General features: G+C 31.3%; 1 protein-coding gene across 1 annotated transcript; it reads left to right on the top strand.

Annotated features, from left to right (window-relative positions):
* The first annotated feature begins 2195 nt into the window (after positions 1–2195).
* LOC132311518 (thaumatin-like protein 1b) lies at positions 2196–3651 on the top strand. Its single transcript, XM_059809437.1, has 2 exons — positions 2196–2313; positions 2783–3651. The coding sequence occupies exons 1-2, from the start codon at positions 2256–2258 to the stop codon at positions 3460–3462; spliced, it is 738 nt and encodes a 245-aa protein (XP_059665420.1). The 5' UTR covers positions 2196–2255; the 3' UTR covers positions 3463–3651.
* The last annotated feature ends 11694 nt before the right edge of the window (positions 3652–15345 follow it).

Genomic DNA, 15345 nt, shown 5'->3' with positions numbered 1-15345 from the left:
AAAGGAAGACCATTCAATGCGTCCTACAAGGTGTAGAAAGCATGCATATCACAACAAAGCCACAATAGTTTAAGAAATTCAGGACATCTTGATTCTTGATCAAAATTTAAATTTACTACACTATCGAGAAATTATTAAATAGTCACGTAGTGCACATCTTATCTTAGAGAGAGTTTGTAATTGCACTCTTCGTATATTACGAGAAATTATTAGATGGTCTCAAACACGTCTTAGAGGGAGTTTGTATTTGTCATTATTTTATTTTATTTTATTTTATTTTTTTGGTACTTTGTATATAATTTGACTTAACTAAAAATCTCAGGCCTCAAATTATTTTGAGCCAACCTCAATTAATAGAGTGAAAATATAATTATTGTATTTTTTAAAATTTGATTTTTGTTTTTTTATTTGTTCTTGATTCATTTGTTGATGCTTTCCTGTGTGACTTTGTAGTTGCCTCATAAATCTTTTTTTTGTTGTATATTTAGCCAAACTTTAGAGTTCTAGTAGTACCTCATTAATTGACAACGTAGAAAACACTGTACAATTAAGAATTCTCATATGCCTTTTCTAAAAAAAAAATAAATAAATAAAAAGAAAAAGAAAAAGAAAAGAAGAAGAAGCCCATTCAACACATCCTAGAACGTGTAGAAAAACACTGCATATCACAACAAAGTCGCTATGGTTTAAGAAATTTAGGACATCTTGGTTCTTGATTAAAATTTAAATATAGAGAAATTATTAAATAGTCACGTAATACACATCTTATTTTAGAGAGAATTTGTAATTGCACTCTTTGTATATTACGAGAAATTATTATAAGGTCTCAAACACGTCTTAGAGGGAGTTTGTATTTATCATAATTTTTTATTTTTATTTTTTTGTACTTTGTATATAACTTTGACTTAACTAAAAATCTCAGATTTAGGCCTCAAATTATTTTGAGCCGACCTAATTAATAGTGTGAAAATATAATTATTGTATTTTTAAATTTGATTTTTGTTTTTTTGGTTCTTGATTTATTAGTTACTTTCCTGTGTGACTTGTAGTTGCTTGTAAATCTTGTTTTGTTGTATATTTGGCCAAAGTTTAGAGTTCTAGCAGTACCTCATTAATTGACAGCGTAGAAAACAGTGTACAATTAAGAATTCTCATATGCCTTTTTAAAATAATAATAATAATAATAAGAAAAAAAAAAAAAAAAAAAAAAAAAAAAAAGACCATTCAACACATCCTACAACGTGTAGAAAACACTGTATATCACAACAAAGTCACAATAGTTTAAGAAATTGAGGAAATCTTGTTTCTTGATCAAAATTTAAATCTATTATATTACCGAGAAATTATTAGATAGTCGCGTACATGCACATCTTATCTTAGAGTATATTATGAGAAATTATTAAATGATCTCAAACTCGTCTTAGAGGGAGTTTGTATTTATTTTCATTTTTATTTTTTTTTGTATATAACTTTGACTTAAATAAAATAATTTCTTATTTTCATATATTTTTTAATTAAGTTAAATGATAACTTATTTTAAGAATAAAAACTAGTTTGTTTCGGAAAAATTGTAACCAATAAAAAATTAAAATATATTATAAATAAGATTGTTTGTTACGGAGTTCAAATACACGTATCCCAAATACAAATAAAGATAACGTGTGTGTTACATAAATTTAAATAGTATTTGTAAGTCTCTCCTCACATTTACAAAAGAGTTAAGAGTTCCAATCATTCTATTTTTGGCGTTTTCAGGGAACATGAGAGGAAGGGATAAGTGAAATAAGGATGTGAACGGGAGTTGGGAGATGGTAGAATACTTTTGAAGCCTTGAACAAGGGTATTTTTGACATTTTATTTTTTTCACAATAACCGTGAAGCGCCCATATCACGTGCCAATTAAAAATAAAAATGTAGAGATAAGCTTGTGATAAAATTAAAAAAGGTATAAAAATTCTAAGTCTGAAGAGGACTTTGTGCTGGAATATCTTCCGCAAATCAAGCTAATATGTTAAAATTTTCGATATTAATTTTGAGAAAATGCGGACCACGTACTTGGTTCATGCATGACAACAATTTCAAATTGAACTCTTCCTAGCTCGATCACGGTCAAGTTTTCCAATTACATTAATAATCTTGTACAAAAAATTCAATGCCAAATTAAAATATCTAAAAACAAACCCTATATATATATCACAGTAACACTATACTAGTACTACACAAAACAGAACTCACCATTACATTTTTTAAACAAAATGATGAACGCTAGAGTTTTTCTCGGCGCACTTGCCCTTGCCACCATTTTTGATTCCTGTAAGTTTTGTTTTCTTATTTTTAAAGTTATTCTATATTTCCTCTTCAGATATTATATATATATATATATATATATATATATATATACATGCGTGTGTGAATAATATTGTAGTAGGTGCACATTCCTGACGTGTGTCATTATCTCTCAACAATTACGATGAATGTTGGAAAGTTCAAAGTTAATTTGTATATATAAGAAAGATAAAAATGATCAATGATCCGTTACGAACTCAAATACACGATGTGTGTGAATATTGATTTATACGTACACACATATATTTCAATATTTGGAACACAAGTTCATGATGTTAATATTAAGCCAACATATTTTTAATTATATTAAATATGTTAATTTAACCACTGTATTGTATTAAAAGAATCCATAAAAAGGCCTGAATGCAAATAAAAAGGTTATAAATTCCAATTAATGGTACTGTGAGATATTTAACTATTATATTATGTATTACAGGGGCTCACTCAGCCACGTTTACATTTACAAACAACTGTCCTTACACTGTTTGGCCTGGAACCCTCACCGGCGGTGGCGGCGCTCAATTATCGTCAACGGGGTTCGAATTAGCATCTAAAGCCTCATCATCCCTTAATGTGCCGGCCCCGTGGACCGGCCGGTTTTGGGCACGGACTTCTTGCTCCACGGACGCTAGTGGAAAGTTCACCTGTCAGACTGCCGACTGTGCCTCCGGTCAAGTAAGTTGCAATGGTGCCGGTGCAATCCCTCCGGCAACCCTAGTAGAATTAACCTTAGCAGCCAACAATGGACAAGATTTTTACGACGTTAGCCTAGTAGATGGGTTCAACTTGCCGGTTTCCATCACCCCACAAGGTGGAACCGGCGACTGCAGCACCTCCTCATGCCCCGTCGATGTCAATGCGGATTGTCCGGCTGACCTTGTGGTGAAAAATTCAGATGGTGCCACAATTAGTTGCAAGAGTGCATGCGTAGCATTTAATCAGCCACAATATTGTTGCACTGGAGCTTATGACAAACCAGAGACTTGTCCACCCACTAACTACTCTCAATACTTTGAAGGAAAGTGTCCTTTGGCTTATAGCTATGCCTATGATGACAAAAATAGCACTTTCACTTGCAATGGTGGACCTAACTATGTTATTACATTCTGTCCATGAGAAATAGGACAGACGAGAGAGAAATTTTTGTTTAGTAGTAGCTAAAATAATTTAGATTTCTCTCTTGTAAGTTACTTGGTGATGTATTAATTTGTACTCGTGGTCACAGTACTTGACCTATGAATAATGTGTACAATATATATAAAAATAAAATGAACATGTGGAAGAGATCTTCCCACTTACATTGAATCAGTGTGCAAACTAACCCTAGCATCCAATTGATTAGCAAGTATTGCGAGTTCTATTTGTGATCCTCTGCCCAATCGATCAGCAAGTATCCATGTTCTTATGCTCATATATAACCAATAGGTTCAAACTATAATCATTTTATTATTATTATTATTATTATTATTTTAAGGTAACTAGCATTTTATTGTGTGTGTGTGTTATCAATGATTAATTTAGCATGCAAAATTGTATGTTTAACTGAAAATTAATAGTGGAAAGTGAAAATGAAAGAAAATAAAGTGAATGAAAGAAAATTTTGATCAACATAATTTCTTTATGGTTTCAATAACATTAAAACTTACCATAAAAGAAATTAAAAGGCATTATTTTAAGTTCATAAATTTTTTTTTTTTTATTTATTAAGAAATCAAAATTTGTCTAATTCATTTATATTTCCATTTAACCAAACCGAGCATAAAAACCTTGATAAAATCTTACTACCTACATACTCGCGGTTAAAGATTGTAACCATAATAACTAAAAGAGGGGAATTATTTCCAAAATGAAACCAAAGGACAACTTAAATCGAATCTATTATAGAAATCAAAAAGCAACCCAAACTAACTATTAGAAACTACTACATTTGCAGCAGGACCCAACAGCGGCAGGGGAAGGGAAGCAAAGCTAGCTGCCATCACAAATCATGATAGAGCTTGGGGGATGCTGGATAAAATGGGAACTCCGGCAGATTATTCCTCTCCTTAAAAAAGATATATACATAATATAATATTAATGCTTTGATAATAAATTGGTGATTCTTTTATATTAATTGGTGAAATTAATTTTTAATCTTGTTTTTAAAAAGAAATTACAAAATAATTTTTTTTTGAGTTTATGCATATAATAATGATTTATATTCAATTAATTCGGACTTGGACCAAAGGATGGGCTCATAGCAACTCCATCACAACCATGAAAAATTATAAAGAAATCAACATCAATAAATAAAAACAGAGGAAAATGCATAAATAAGAGAATTAAATATAAAAAAATTATAATAATAAAAAAATTAATGATTTGAAACACCTATTATTATTTAATTGGTCTTGAAAAGTTAGGAGTAGAATAGGATTATTATTGTAATTAGTAACTTATTTTTTTATTTTATTTATAAATCAATGATAGAAATCCTGAGTATAATATGCCTAACCAAGCATTATTTACGCCAAATATAACTAATTGTTCATCGAATAACTACAATTACAATAAAAGTCCCCGGAAACAGATTTAGCATCAACTTAATTATGCAAAACATATGAAGGAAAGACAAGTAAAAATACATGCAATACATATATATAAGAGTAAAAATCTATACGGGATAATTGAAAAGCAAAGGAAAGAAGTAAAAATAAAAATAAAAATAAAAAAGCAGATAAATAGTTCAATTGCAACAAATATTATGATAGATTTAACCACAAAAAAAAAAAAAAAAAAAAAAAAAAAAAAAAAAAAGAAGAAAAAGAAAAAAAAAAGAAGAAAATATTATCATAGCCGAAACAAAATCTTAGAATATATAAAACAAAATCAAAGACAAACCCTAAATAACACAACTTGAGGAAAGCAATGTATGATTCAACAAGTAAAAAGCTGAGAATTACCTCCGTGATAAGATATGATTTACAGATAAGAGCAGTCCAAGTTCAGGTGAATCCGAAACAATTTTTGTATTTGAGAGATGAAGATGATTATTGTTCACGTCATCCTTAAAAAAAATTAATGATTTAAAAAATAGTGAAAAAAAAAATTAATGATTTGAAACACGTATTATTTTTTTAATTGGTCGTGAGAAATCCTGAGTAGAATAGAATTATTATTTTAATTGGTAACTTATTTTATTATTTTATTTATAAATTAATTATTTCAAACACTTTTAACACCCTATGATTTAGATAAGAACAGTCCAAATACAAGTGAATCCGAAACCGTTTCTGTATTTGAGGGATGCTGATTATTGTTCACGCCATCCTTAAAAAACAATAAATGATTTGAAAAATCGTAAAAAAATCAATGATTTGAAACACCTATTATTATTTTAATTTGTCCTGAGAAATCAGAAGTAGAATAGAATTATTATTTTAATTGGTAACTTATTTATTATTTTATTTATAAATTAATGATTTGAAACTCTTAACACCTTATGATTTACAAATAAGAGCAGTCCAAATACACATAAATCCAAAATAGTTTCTGTATTTGAGAGATGAAGATGATTATGTTCACGCCATCTTTAAAAAAACATCAATGATTTGAAAAATCGTAAAAAAATTACTGATTTGAAACACCGATTATTATTTTAATTGGTCTTGAGAAATTCTAAGTAGAATAGAATTATAATTTTAATTGGTAATTTGTTTTATTATTTTATTTATAAATCAATGATTTGAAACACTGAATACCCTATGATTTACCGATAAGAGCAGTCCAAATATAGGTGAATTCGAAACCGTTTCTGTATTTAAGAGATGAAGATGATTATTGTTCACGCCATTCTTAAAAATAAATAAATAAATAAATTCTGAAATCGTAAAAAAATCAGTGATTTGAAACACCTATTATTATTTTAATTGGTCAATCTTGAGTAGAATAGAATTATTATTTTAATTGGTAATTTATTTTATTTGTAAATTAATAATTTGAAACACTTAACACCTTATTATTTACCGACAAGAACAGTCCAAATAAAGGTGAATCCAAAACAATTTCTGTATTTGGAGGGATCCTTAAAAATAATAAGTGATTTGAAAAATTGTATAAAAAAAATTTTAAAAAAATCAATGATTTGAAACACCTATTATTATTTTAATTGGTAGTGAGAAATCCTAAATATAATAAAATTATTATTTTAATTGGTATTTTTTTTTATTATCTTATTTATAAATTAATAATTTGAAACACCTAACACCCGCACTTTTAATAATAATATAAAATAATATATATATATATATATATATATATATATATATATATATGGTATAACTTCGCGTGCATGCACGTGAGAACCTCGTGGGTGACTCTTTTAAGATATATTTACTGCACACAATCATAGTACAGTTTATTATAAATAAATTCAAATTACAAATAATACTAAGTGAAATGTATAATTTTATAATAAATTGTATAATTCACTTACTAATTTTATGTGTATAATTATAAAAATAAAAATTAAAACTAGTGGGTGACTCTTTCAGTAAGACTGCCTCTCGCCACGGCAGCATCCCGTCCCTAAACTATGTTCTAACTTGATTCCCACACCACAGGAGGATACATAGGAAGATCAAGCCAACCTTGAGCTCAGTCAGGTCCCACAGTCATTATCACCATTCCTCCACCAGGACCTCATCCACCATATTCATCATCTTTTTTCATATCACTTGCATCATCAGCACCATAAGTAATGTAAATTTTATAAAGCATGTATCCCATCATCAATTATTGCACAATCATATGAATAGAAATGGAATTTAATATAGATAATAGATAACCGTACTTGGTGCGGGAGTTTTGGGGTGCCTCACCTCATCCCCAAACGTAAATAAACCCCCGAATCCCACCTTTGGTGAAACAGACCATAAGTCATTTAGGGTCCCCCAATTCAATCCAAATTCTTCATCCTTGGTAACCTAACATAACAGAAGCCATTTCACAAGAAGCCATTTGTGTTGTAAAAAGTAATTTACAACGTACAAGTGGTATGTTGTTAAATCCCATGTTGTAAAGAGTATCCCATTTTTACAAGATGTGAGACACCTTGTAAACGAAGAAGGATACCCCTTGTAAAAGTATTGTCTACAACATTTCATAGTGTGTTGTAAATAGTTTATGTATTCACAAGGTGTTTTGCATGTTATAAATAATATTTTTAACATGGTTTCAAGCATGTTGTAAATAGCCCAACAAACAATTACAAGGGTAATATGTTTGTTATAATTGCACATATTCACAATGTCGTTATAATTATCTTACTTGGATATTTACAAGGCTCACTTGCATGTTATAACTTTTCTTTTTTTAAAAAAAAAGTAATAATAATAAATAAACTAATTTTGACCACTATTTTCACATACAAACTTTAACCTTTAACACGCTAATAGTAATTGAGAAAACCAATCAAATAACCATACACAAGTATAACAAACTGCAAATACATTATATTAAAAAAAAAAAAAAGTTAAACATGCACTTCACATTAATGCAAACAATTAATAATTCAAATTTTAGTTCAAGATCAATTACAATGAAAATCAAAATCCCAAACTACAATAAAAATATACATATATATATTAACTGTAGATAGTCACCTAAAATCATGTCGAGTAATTCTAGAACTTATTTGCTGATCTTCTTATGCAACCACGATCCTTCAAGAGCTTTAAAATGGGTGATCCTATTCGTGCAAAAGGAATTAATGATATAATAATTAAACCAACTTGATATAATATAAAAACAAATATCCAAAAAAATTCGATCATCAACTTGATATAACATGGTCAACATATATGTTTATAATCAACATCTTATTAATACTGTAGTAAATTTCCTCAATCACATACTGCAACAAAGTTTACAAACCACAATTGAGGGTCATCCAATCAATTTTATTTTCTAAGAATGCATGTATCTGAGCAATTTGATGGAAGAATAATAACTTATAATTTCAATTATGGTGATTTCTAATGGCCTAGTGCAAATACATAAAATACCAGCAATTTCAAATTGCAAGTAATCACTTAGCCAATGATTTCCAAACAATCTGAAAAATGAGCTGTCTCATGAACTTTACGATAACTACAATGGTCTTTCCACTCAACTCTGAAATCGAAAATGAAAAGAAAAAAAAAAAAATAATAGTTTCATTAATGTTTAACCTCTATATTTAGTCAGTGATAAAAAAATTTAATTAGTTTTGCATAAAGTTGAATCACACCTAAGTAAAAGCTGGAGAAATGTTTTGCTAAGAAATAGATCAGAAAGAACGAACATCATAGTAAGCAAAAAAAAGCTACTTAATTGACGAAAAATCAAAATAATAATAATATTAAATGCAAGGTATTATGCACCTATAGCTATTGAACAATTCAAAAGCATATCCATTAACACTATAGGCGTAAAAGATGTATAAAGGAAAAGCTCACCTACAACAATTGTAATAGGACATTCACTAACTTTCTCCATTGCTTTGGCTATATGCTCACCAATCTCTCTTTCTCCATTTGCTGATATTAACAAAATGTTAGTCCTATAATAATCCATCTACCATCCCACAGCCTAATATTCTGTATTAAAAAACAAATACAGGAAATAATGACAAAATTAGTTTTTGTCACAAACTATCTTCCAAATTCAAATAAACAATCAAAGCTTTCAAAACCCTAAAAAATTAATGAAACAATCCCCATTTCATATTTGCAACAAAAACACAATCTTCAAAAATTTAAATTAAAAAAACAATCAACAATCTTCAAGAAATGAAATTGAACAATACCATCATGCTAACTAATTCCAATTGAATTCAAGATTGATTTCAGGCACAAAAATTATCATTCCCAGTAAATCAACCCTACATGAACGCAACCCACGAAACCAAAAAAAACGAGAAGTGCAAGAACCCATTTGGGATTTTTCATTGGTGTGGCCTTGATCTGAACTCTCTTAAAAAAAATAAATTCCAACCTTCATGGCAAAATTTGAGAACGCACTTTCCAAATACCTAAGGCATGCCTTTATGGTGAACAACAGTTTTATACTCATGGCAAAAATTTAATACTAGTAACAACTCTTAATGAATCAAACATCTTTTTCGTATGCACGGACACAAAATAAATTTGTATTGGAATAAAGTAACAAAAAGTCACATATAAATAATAACAAAAAGTTACTCTAAGAGAGCCAAAATGTAGTAGTTTTACTTCTTATCCTTTGTTTGGGCTTCTAATATGCTTTTGTTTTAACTTTGACTATTCGCAATCGTGTGAATTCATCTGTATAGGTAAAGATTGCTAGCGATAGAGTTGCAACACACTTCTATGTGTGTATATATATATATATATATTATTGAGTCTGAATTTGAGCATTAAAGAAGCAATAATAAAAGGAAGAGAAAATTTTAGTTATTTTTTATAAATGCATTGGGTCTTGTAATAATTTTGCTCATTAATAAAGACAATTTTAGTTATTTTATATAAGAGGAGCACCAAGGTATGGAGTTTGAATTTCTTCAACAAATAACTTAATTCAGTTATCCAACTTTATGAAATTAAGACCCAATTAATAGAAAATAGTGTTAGGCTTAAAGTTTCGCACATAAGGCCTATTAAGTTCTTAGTGTGAGATATATAAACTTAATTAGAAGTTCTAAAACAATTTCACTATTCGTAGTTAGTTTTCTCTTAATAACTTCAGTCCATTCATCCTAGAGGTGAAAAAACGAATTATCTATAAAGCAACCTAATTTTTTTCTTGATTATTTTATAAGAAAAAAAAAAAAGAGAAGAAAATTATATAGGCTGATAGATACTTCCATTGCATCTTAAATCTAGCAGTCTTGGGCAATATGAATTTAATTGGTGAAAAGGAAGCCAAGTCCATTCAACTCTCCCCAACCTCGCACTCCAAACTACCTTAAAGTTGTATCCTTAAAGAAGCCTAAGTAACTACAAAAACACCAAGTAATTTGGTCAATCTCTCTCAATAATCTTACAGTAATATATTCATATAGCTTGCTTATCAACTAAATAAATCATACTAATGTTTTGATGATAATAAGTAGTTATCATGTTCTTTGCTTGGTTCAAATGTTTCCAAGAGTTTGCTAAAATCATTATCCATTAACTTGCTATCTAATTAAATTGATCAAATCCCTAGTTGATTTGGATATAACAATTTAGAAGAAAAAAAGAATTGTAATGTAGCTCATGTTCAAAACTAGGGAATGAAGATCAGAATTTCAATCGCACAAAATTTATAGCACTAATACCCCAAACAAAGTTATATCAAAACAACAATTTATAAGAGCTCAAGAAAATAAAAAACCATTATCAAAACTATAGAAAAAGTATACCAAACGAAAACACTATAATAGTTCCATTAAACTACTGGGTGATAATCAGAATTCATTAAAAAAACACACACACACACACAAGTTGTAATACCAAATTAACAATTCAAATTCATTGTTAAAGCAACAATAACAAACCTTTTCACAAAAACGTGACCATAATACTCCAAAAAAATCACCAGAAAACATACTCGAGTCTTGAAAACTCGTTTTCTTATTCTATACATGTGTATGTGTGTGTGTACAATAAAACAATAATTATATTTAAGAGCTTCAATTAAGCTAAACGAGAGCTCTATTCAAACGAATTTTGGAAATTTGGAAACAAAAAAGTTGAAGAATTGTGATAGATAACAAGAATTACCATAAAAGGCGAAGCTTTGGATCGTGGCCTTCAATGTGTCGACCATGATGAAGGGAACATTTGGACAGAAAAACCATCTGGAAGAGTTACCTTTATCTTCCACACACCTCTATGATAGGGAGCTGCCATAATCCATCAAATCTTTTGATCAAAATTCAATCACTTATAAGCAAATGTTGCAAAGTAATTGGTCATTATTGAGGAAAATCAGTAACAACTTTCTTGCAGGCTTGCAGCACTTCTAAATATAGGTTGTGATGCTACAACAAATGTAAAAAGTTCAGGAAGACAAAATTGGACACAAATTGACCCCTCGGATTATCAGCATTCATAACAGCGTAGTACAAAGTTCTGGGCATATTTTATTGTCGAAATTGACAAAATCGCATAATTGAAACCCAATTGTGGAGGATTATCACCCATCAATATAAAAGCTTCAAAACAATAAGGAAAAATCGCCTTTAGGCTATAATGTAACAAATCAAGAAAGTCACTTTAAGCAACGCTACACATACATGGCACATTTGAACTGTTTTTTTTAATTAGGTTCTGAAAACAGAACTGGACACATGCGAATGTATTTAAACCCAAAGGTCGCAATAAATTCCGACTAAGAAGCCCATCCCTAGGCAGGTCCAGCTCGTTAAGGAAAAAGCCAGGACAGCTCGGGCCTGGGACCAAGTTTTGGTTAACCCTTCCCAGCCCTTTTAGAACCTAAAATGTAACTTTCACCAGTTTCTTAATGGATTATGAATGTGAATACTTCAATACACGATTTAGTTTTAAGTACTCTACATGGCCATTAGACCATATAATTATACGATTTATCTAATCAGACTGATTGGTGAAGCTAGATCATAACAAAGTGACCTATGAAGCAAAAAAAAAAAAATTTGAAAAACACACATTATAAAAGAGGTAATGATACAAATTGAAACCTTTCCACAAAGAGAAAACACCTCCTACAATCTAATCTAATCACAACCAGCCTTGCAGCCCAAGTGACAAAAAGTAATAGTGAATCCATAATGTTAACCAGAAACATTTCTGAAGAGATAATTTAAAAATGTGTAGGCCCATAATATCTGTAATTACACACACAGTTTAAAGCATAACACAAAATGAGATAGTTAAGAACCATATTAAGAAGCGGTATATATACTATTCCAGAAAACCAGGACTTCATTGATAAAATAGATTACCAGTAGAAGCTGAATCACAATTTGGAAACTCACAAGTAACTGGAGGTTCTATTTTACTACACCAATACGCCTTTGAAAATCATCACAGAACCCAACTGCTAGCAATGTACAGGAAAAGAGATCCAACAATCAGAGAACACCGCCATCTAAACCTGTTAGTGCCAATTCAACCATCAATGCATTTAAATCCCCTGCAAATCCACAACCATATCCCAAACAAGATAAAACAAACAATCAAGTCCAATGACACCACCACCCAAACATGTTTCTTCCAAACTAGCTTTGCCCTTTGGGTTTCTGAATCCACAGCATAAAATCCATTTTTTTTTTTTTTTTTTTTTTTTTGCTTTAACATCGAAAATTCTCTACTCAAACTAGTACCACCATCAATAATATCCACCCTGTTACCGACCACTGAATCTTCGCCTTCACCGGCCATCTCCATATTCAACTTACTATTCAACTTCTTTTTCTTCTTCAACCCCATGCACTTATCCCCTTTGAGCAACGGCACAGACCCAAATTTCAACCCTTTGGGCGAATCCAAACTTCCACTCCGAGAGTGTTTCAGAACTCTCTGTGGCGAATGCAGAGCATCGAAATTCGACGATGGCGTCAACAATTGATGGAATACTGGATTGAATTCGCCTTGAAAACAATGAAAATGCAAGCTATCCAAATCATTGATGGGATGGAACGCTAACACAGTTTGGGTCGCCATAACCTACCCGATAGAGCAGCAAGGTTCGTCCGAGACCCACTTGGCAGTATATGAAATGTGGCGAAACTCAGTGTGTGATTGGGCATCTAAAAGCTTCCCCAGAATGTGTCAGTTTTGCTCTCAATGATATCAATGAACAGGACGCCTTTGAGAAAGACAAGACCTTTCGAGTTATCCAGATTCTCATCGAACACGGCGAAATAGATAAAAGGGTCGTCGATCAAGAACTTGTAGGTCCTTTGTCGAATGGTATGAGAGAAAATGATGTGAAAAAACGGCGTCTTTTCGAGACATTTCGCAGCTATCCTTCCGAGATCGGTGTCCAAGGAGTTGAACTATGCGAGAATCGTAGTTCCTTCGGAAACAGAAGCGCAATAAACCAAATCGGGATTCGAAATCATCATTCAAAATGTAGATATCACGAATCGCCAAAATACAACATTCACAATGCCCTAATAGATCTGATTAACACCAACCGACCTTTCTTTAGCAAAAAATTCTTCTAATGGAATCAAATTCATTCATCCCAACAACAAGAGGGGATCCACACATCACCTCTCTCTCTTCAATTTTATCCTTCTCTCTAAAACAATGAAACCGGACGGAAACCCTGTAAACCCTGTAAATTCCTCTCCTTCTCTCCCTCTAAAACAAAATTAGTAGACCGGCGCCAATTAATGAAAGAAGATCCAAATCTCGTTTCTTTCTATAATGATAGACTTGCCATTGGGTGCATTCACGAATTCGATCGCTTGTTTATTGCAGAGACAGAAATTGAACCGCCGATCTAGAAAATCGCCTTTGGGCGACTCTCGGCTTCTTTCTCTCTGGCTACTTCCGCCAACAATAATCAGAGATCATATTGTGTAAGAGTAAAGAGGACTCTATCAGATGCAAAAACAAATTGCTGATGGCCAAATACTGATTAGAAGATAGTTGAGTGATAGATTGGTCAAAATAAGAGAGTTAGGGCTTGAAATCCAAAGAGGATAATTCATGGATAGTGTTAGATAGATACATGGATGAATAAAATTATAGTTCAAGTTAACTCGGATAACACATTGATAAACAGGGAGAGAGATATGCGTAGACATACAGAGATGAGACATAGAACCGTATGTCAACGATACAGAGAGAGCCGAGGCAGCAAGGAGAGGGAGAGTCGTGGTGGGTCGTGCAATTACAAAATACTTAGAGGCAGGTGATAGACATGTGCGCGGGAAAAATATAATTAAAATTAGTACTAAAAAATTTCAAATTACTTGACAACATGCTCAAAACTTTGTATGTTTTCAATTTGGCAATGCATATGGAAACATGTTGTAAAATTTTCTTTTGACAAGGTGTAATTTTGCATGTTGTAAATACCTTGTTATAAATAGTCATTTTTCTTGTAGTGTGGGGTGCCTCACCTCTTCTCCAAGCGTAAATAAACCCCCAAATCCCACTTTTGGTGAAGCAAACCATAAGTCATTTAGGGTCCCCCAATTCAATCCAAATTCTTCATTCTTAGTGACCTAACATAACAGAACTCAATGTTAGGTGACGATTCAAAAATCTCTGAATTTAGCCCTATTAATTAATCACATCCACATCCCAATCACAACCCCATCGCATTAAAATGACAGGCTACGATAGCTGACCTCCAACCTCGGGTGGGTCTTCCCCTCACACCGAGGCTCTGGAAAAATATGTGGCGCGACAACTTCCTTGTACAACTCTCCAGTGTACTCACCCAATAGATAAGGTCCCTCCTTGTTAGTACCTCAAGTCACCTCCTCGCATCGTCTCCTCAATGCTCGACCATGTCGATACATGCATTGTTGGAATTTATATATATATATATATATTTAAATAATAAAAATTATTTTATGGTCCTATGTATTACGGTTTCTAAAATAGGATTGCAATGTGATTATTGATACTTGATGGATTGGGTTGTACTTTCCAATTTGGTGGTCTAATTGGGAGTATGGTTTTATACCATTGGATTGTGGTTTTCCAACTTATTTGGTGTGATTTAATTCTAATCATTGATATATAAGTTTCCATGATAGGAAGGGAGACTTAAATATGCTTGTTTGTAGAAAAGTCATCCTCCCCTGTTGTTGTTATAAATAAGGGTTTTAAAACCCTTATTCAGTCCTATCGTATCGACAACTTTCAGAAGGAGGTAAAACGCTCTAATATTTTACAGGAATTAATAGAGCATTACATGATATTCTAAAGGTATATGTGCGTTAATCAGCAATCAGGTACGAGTCTAAATTACTCTTTAATTAATTAAAGTATTCTTGATTTCTAAATGGATTAA

Source organism: Cornus florida, unplaced genomic scaffold, assembly GCF_030987335.1.
Source record: "Cornus florida cultivar Cherokee Brave unplaced genomic scaffold, ASM3098733v1 CherokeeBrave_3.0.0_Hap2_Chr06, whole genome shotgun sequence".
NCBI lineage: Eukaryota > Viridiplantae > Streptophyta > Magnoliopsida > Cornales > Cornaceae > Cornus > Cornus florida.
The sequence above is the reverse complement of the archived record's forward strand: the minus strand, read 5'-3'. Positions and strand labels throughout refer to the sequence as shown.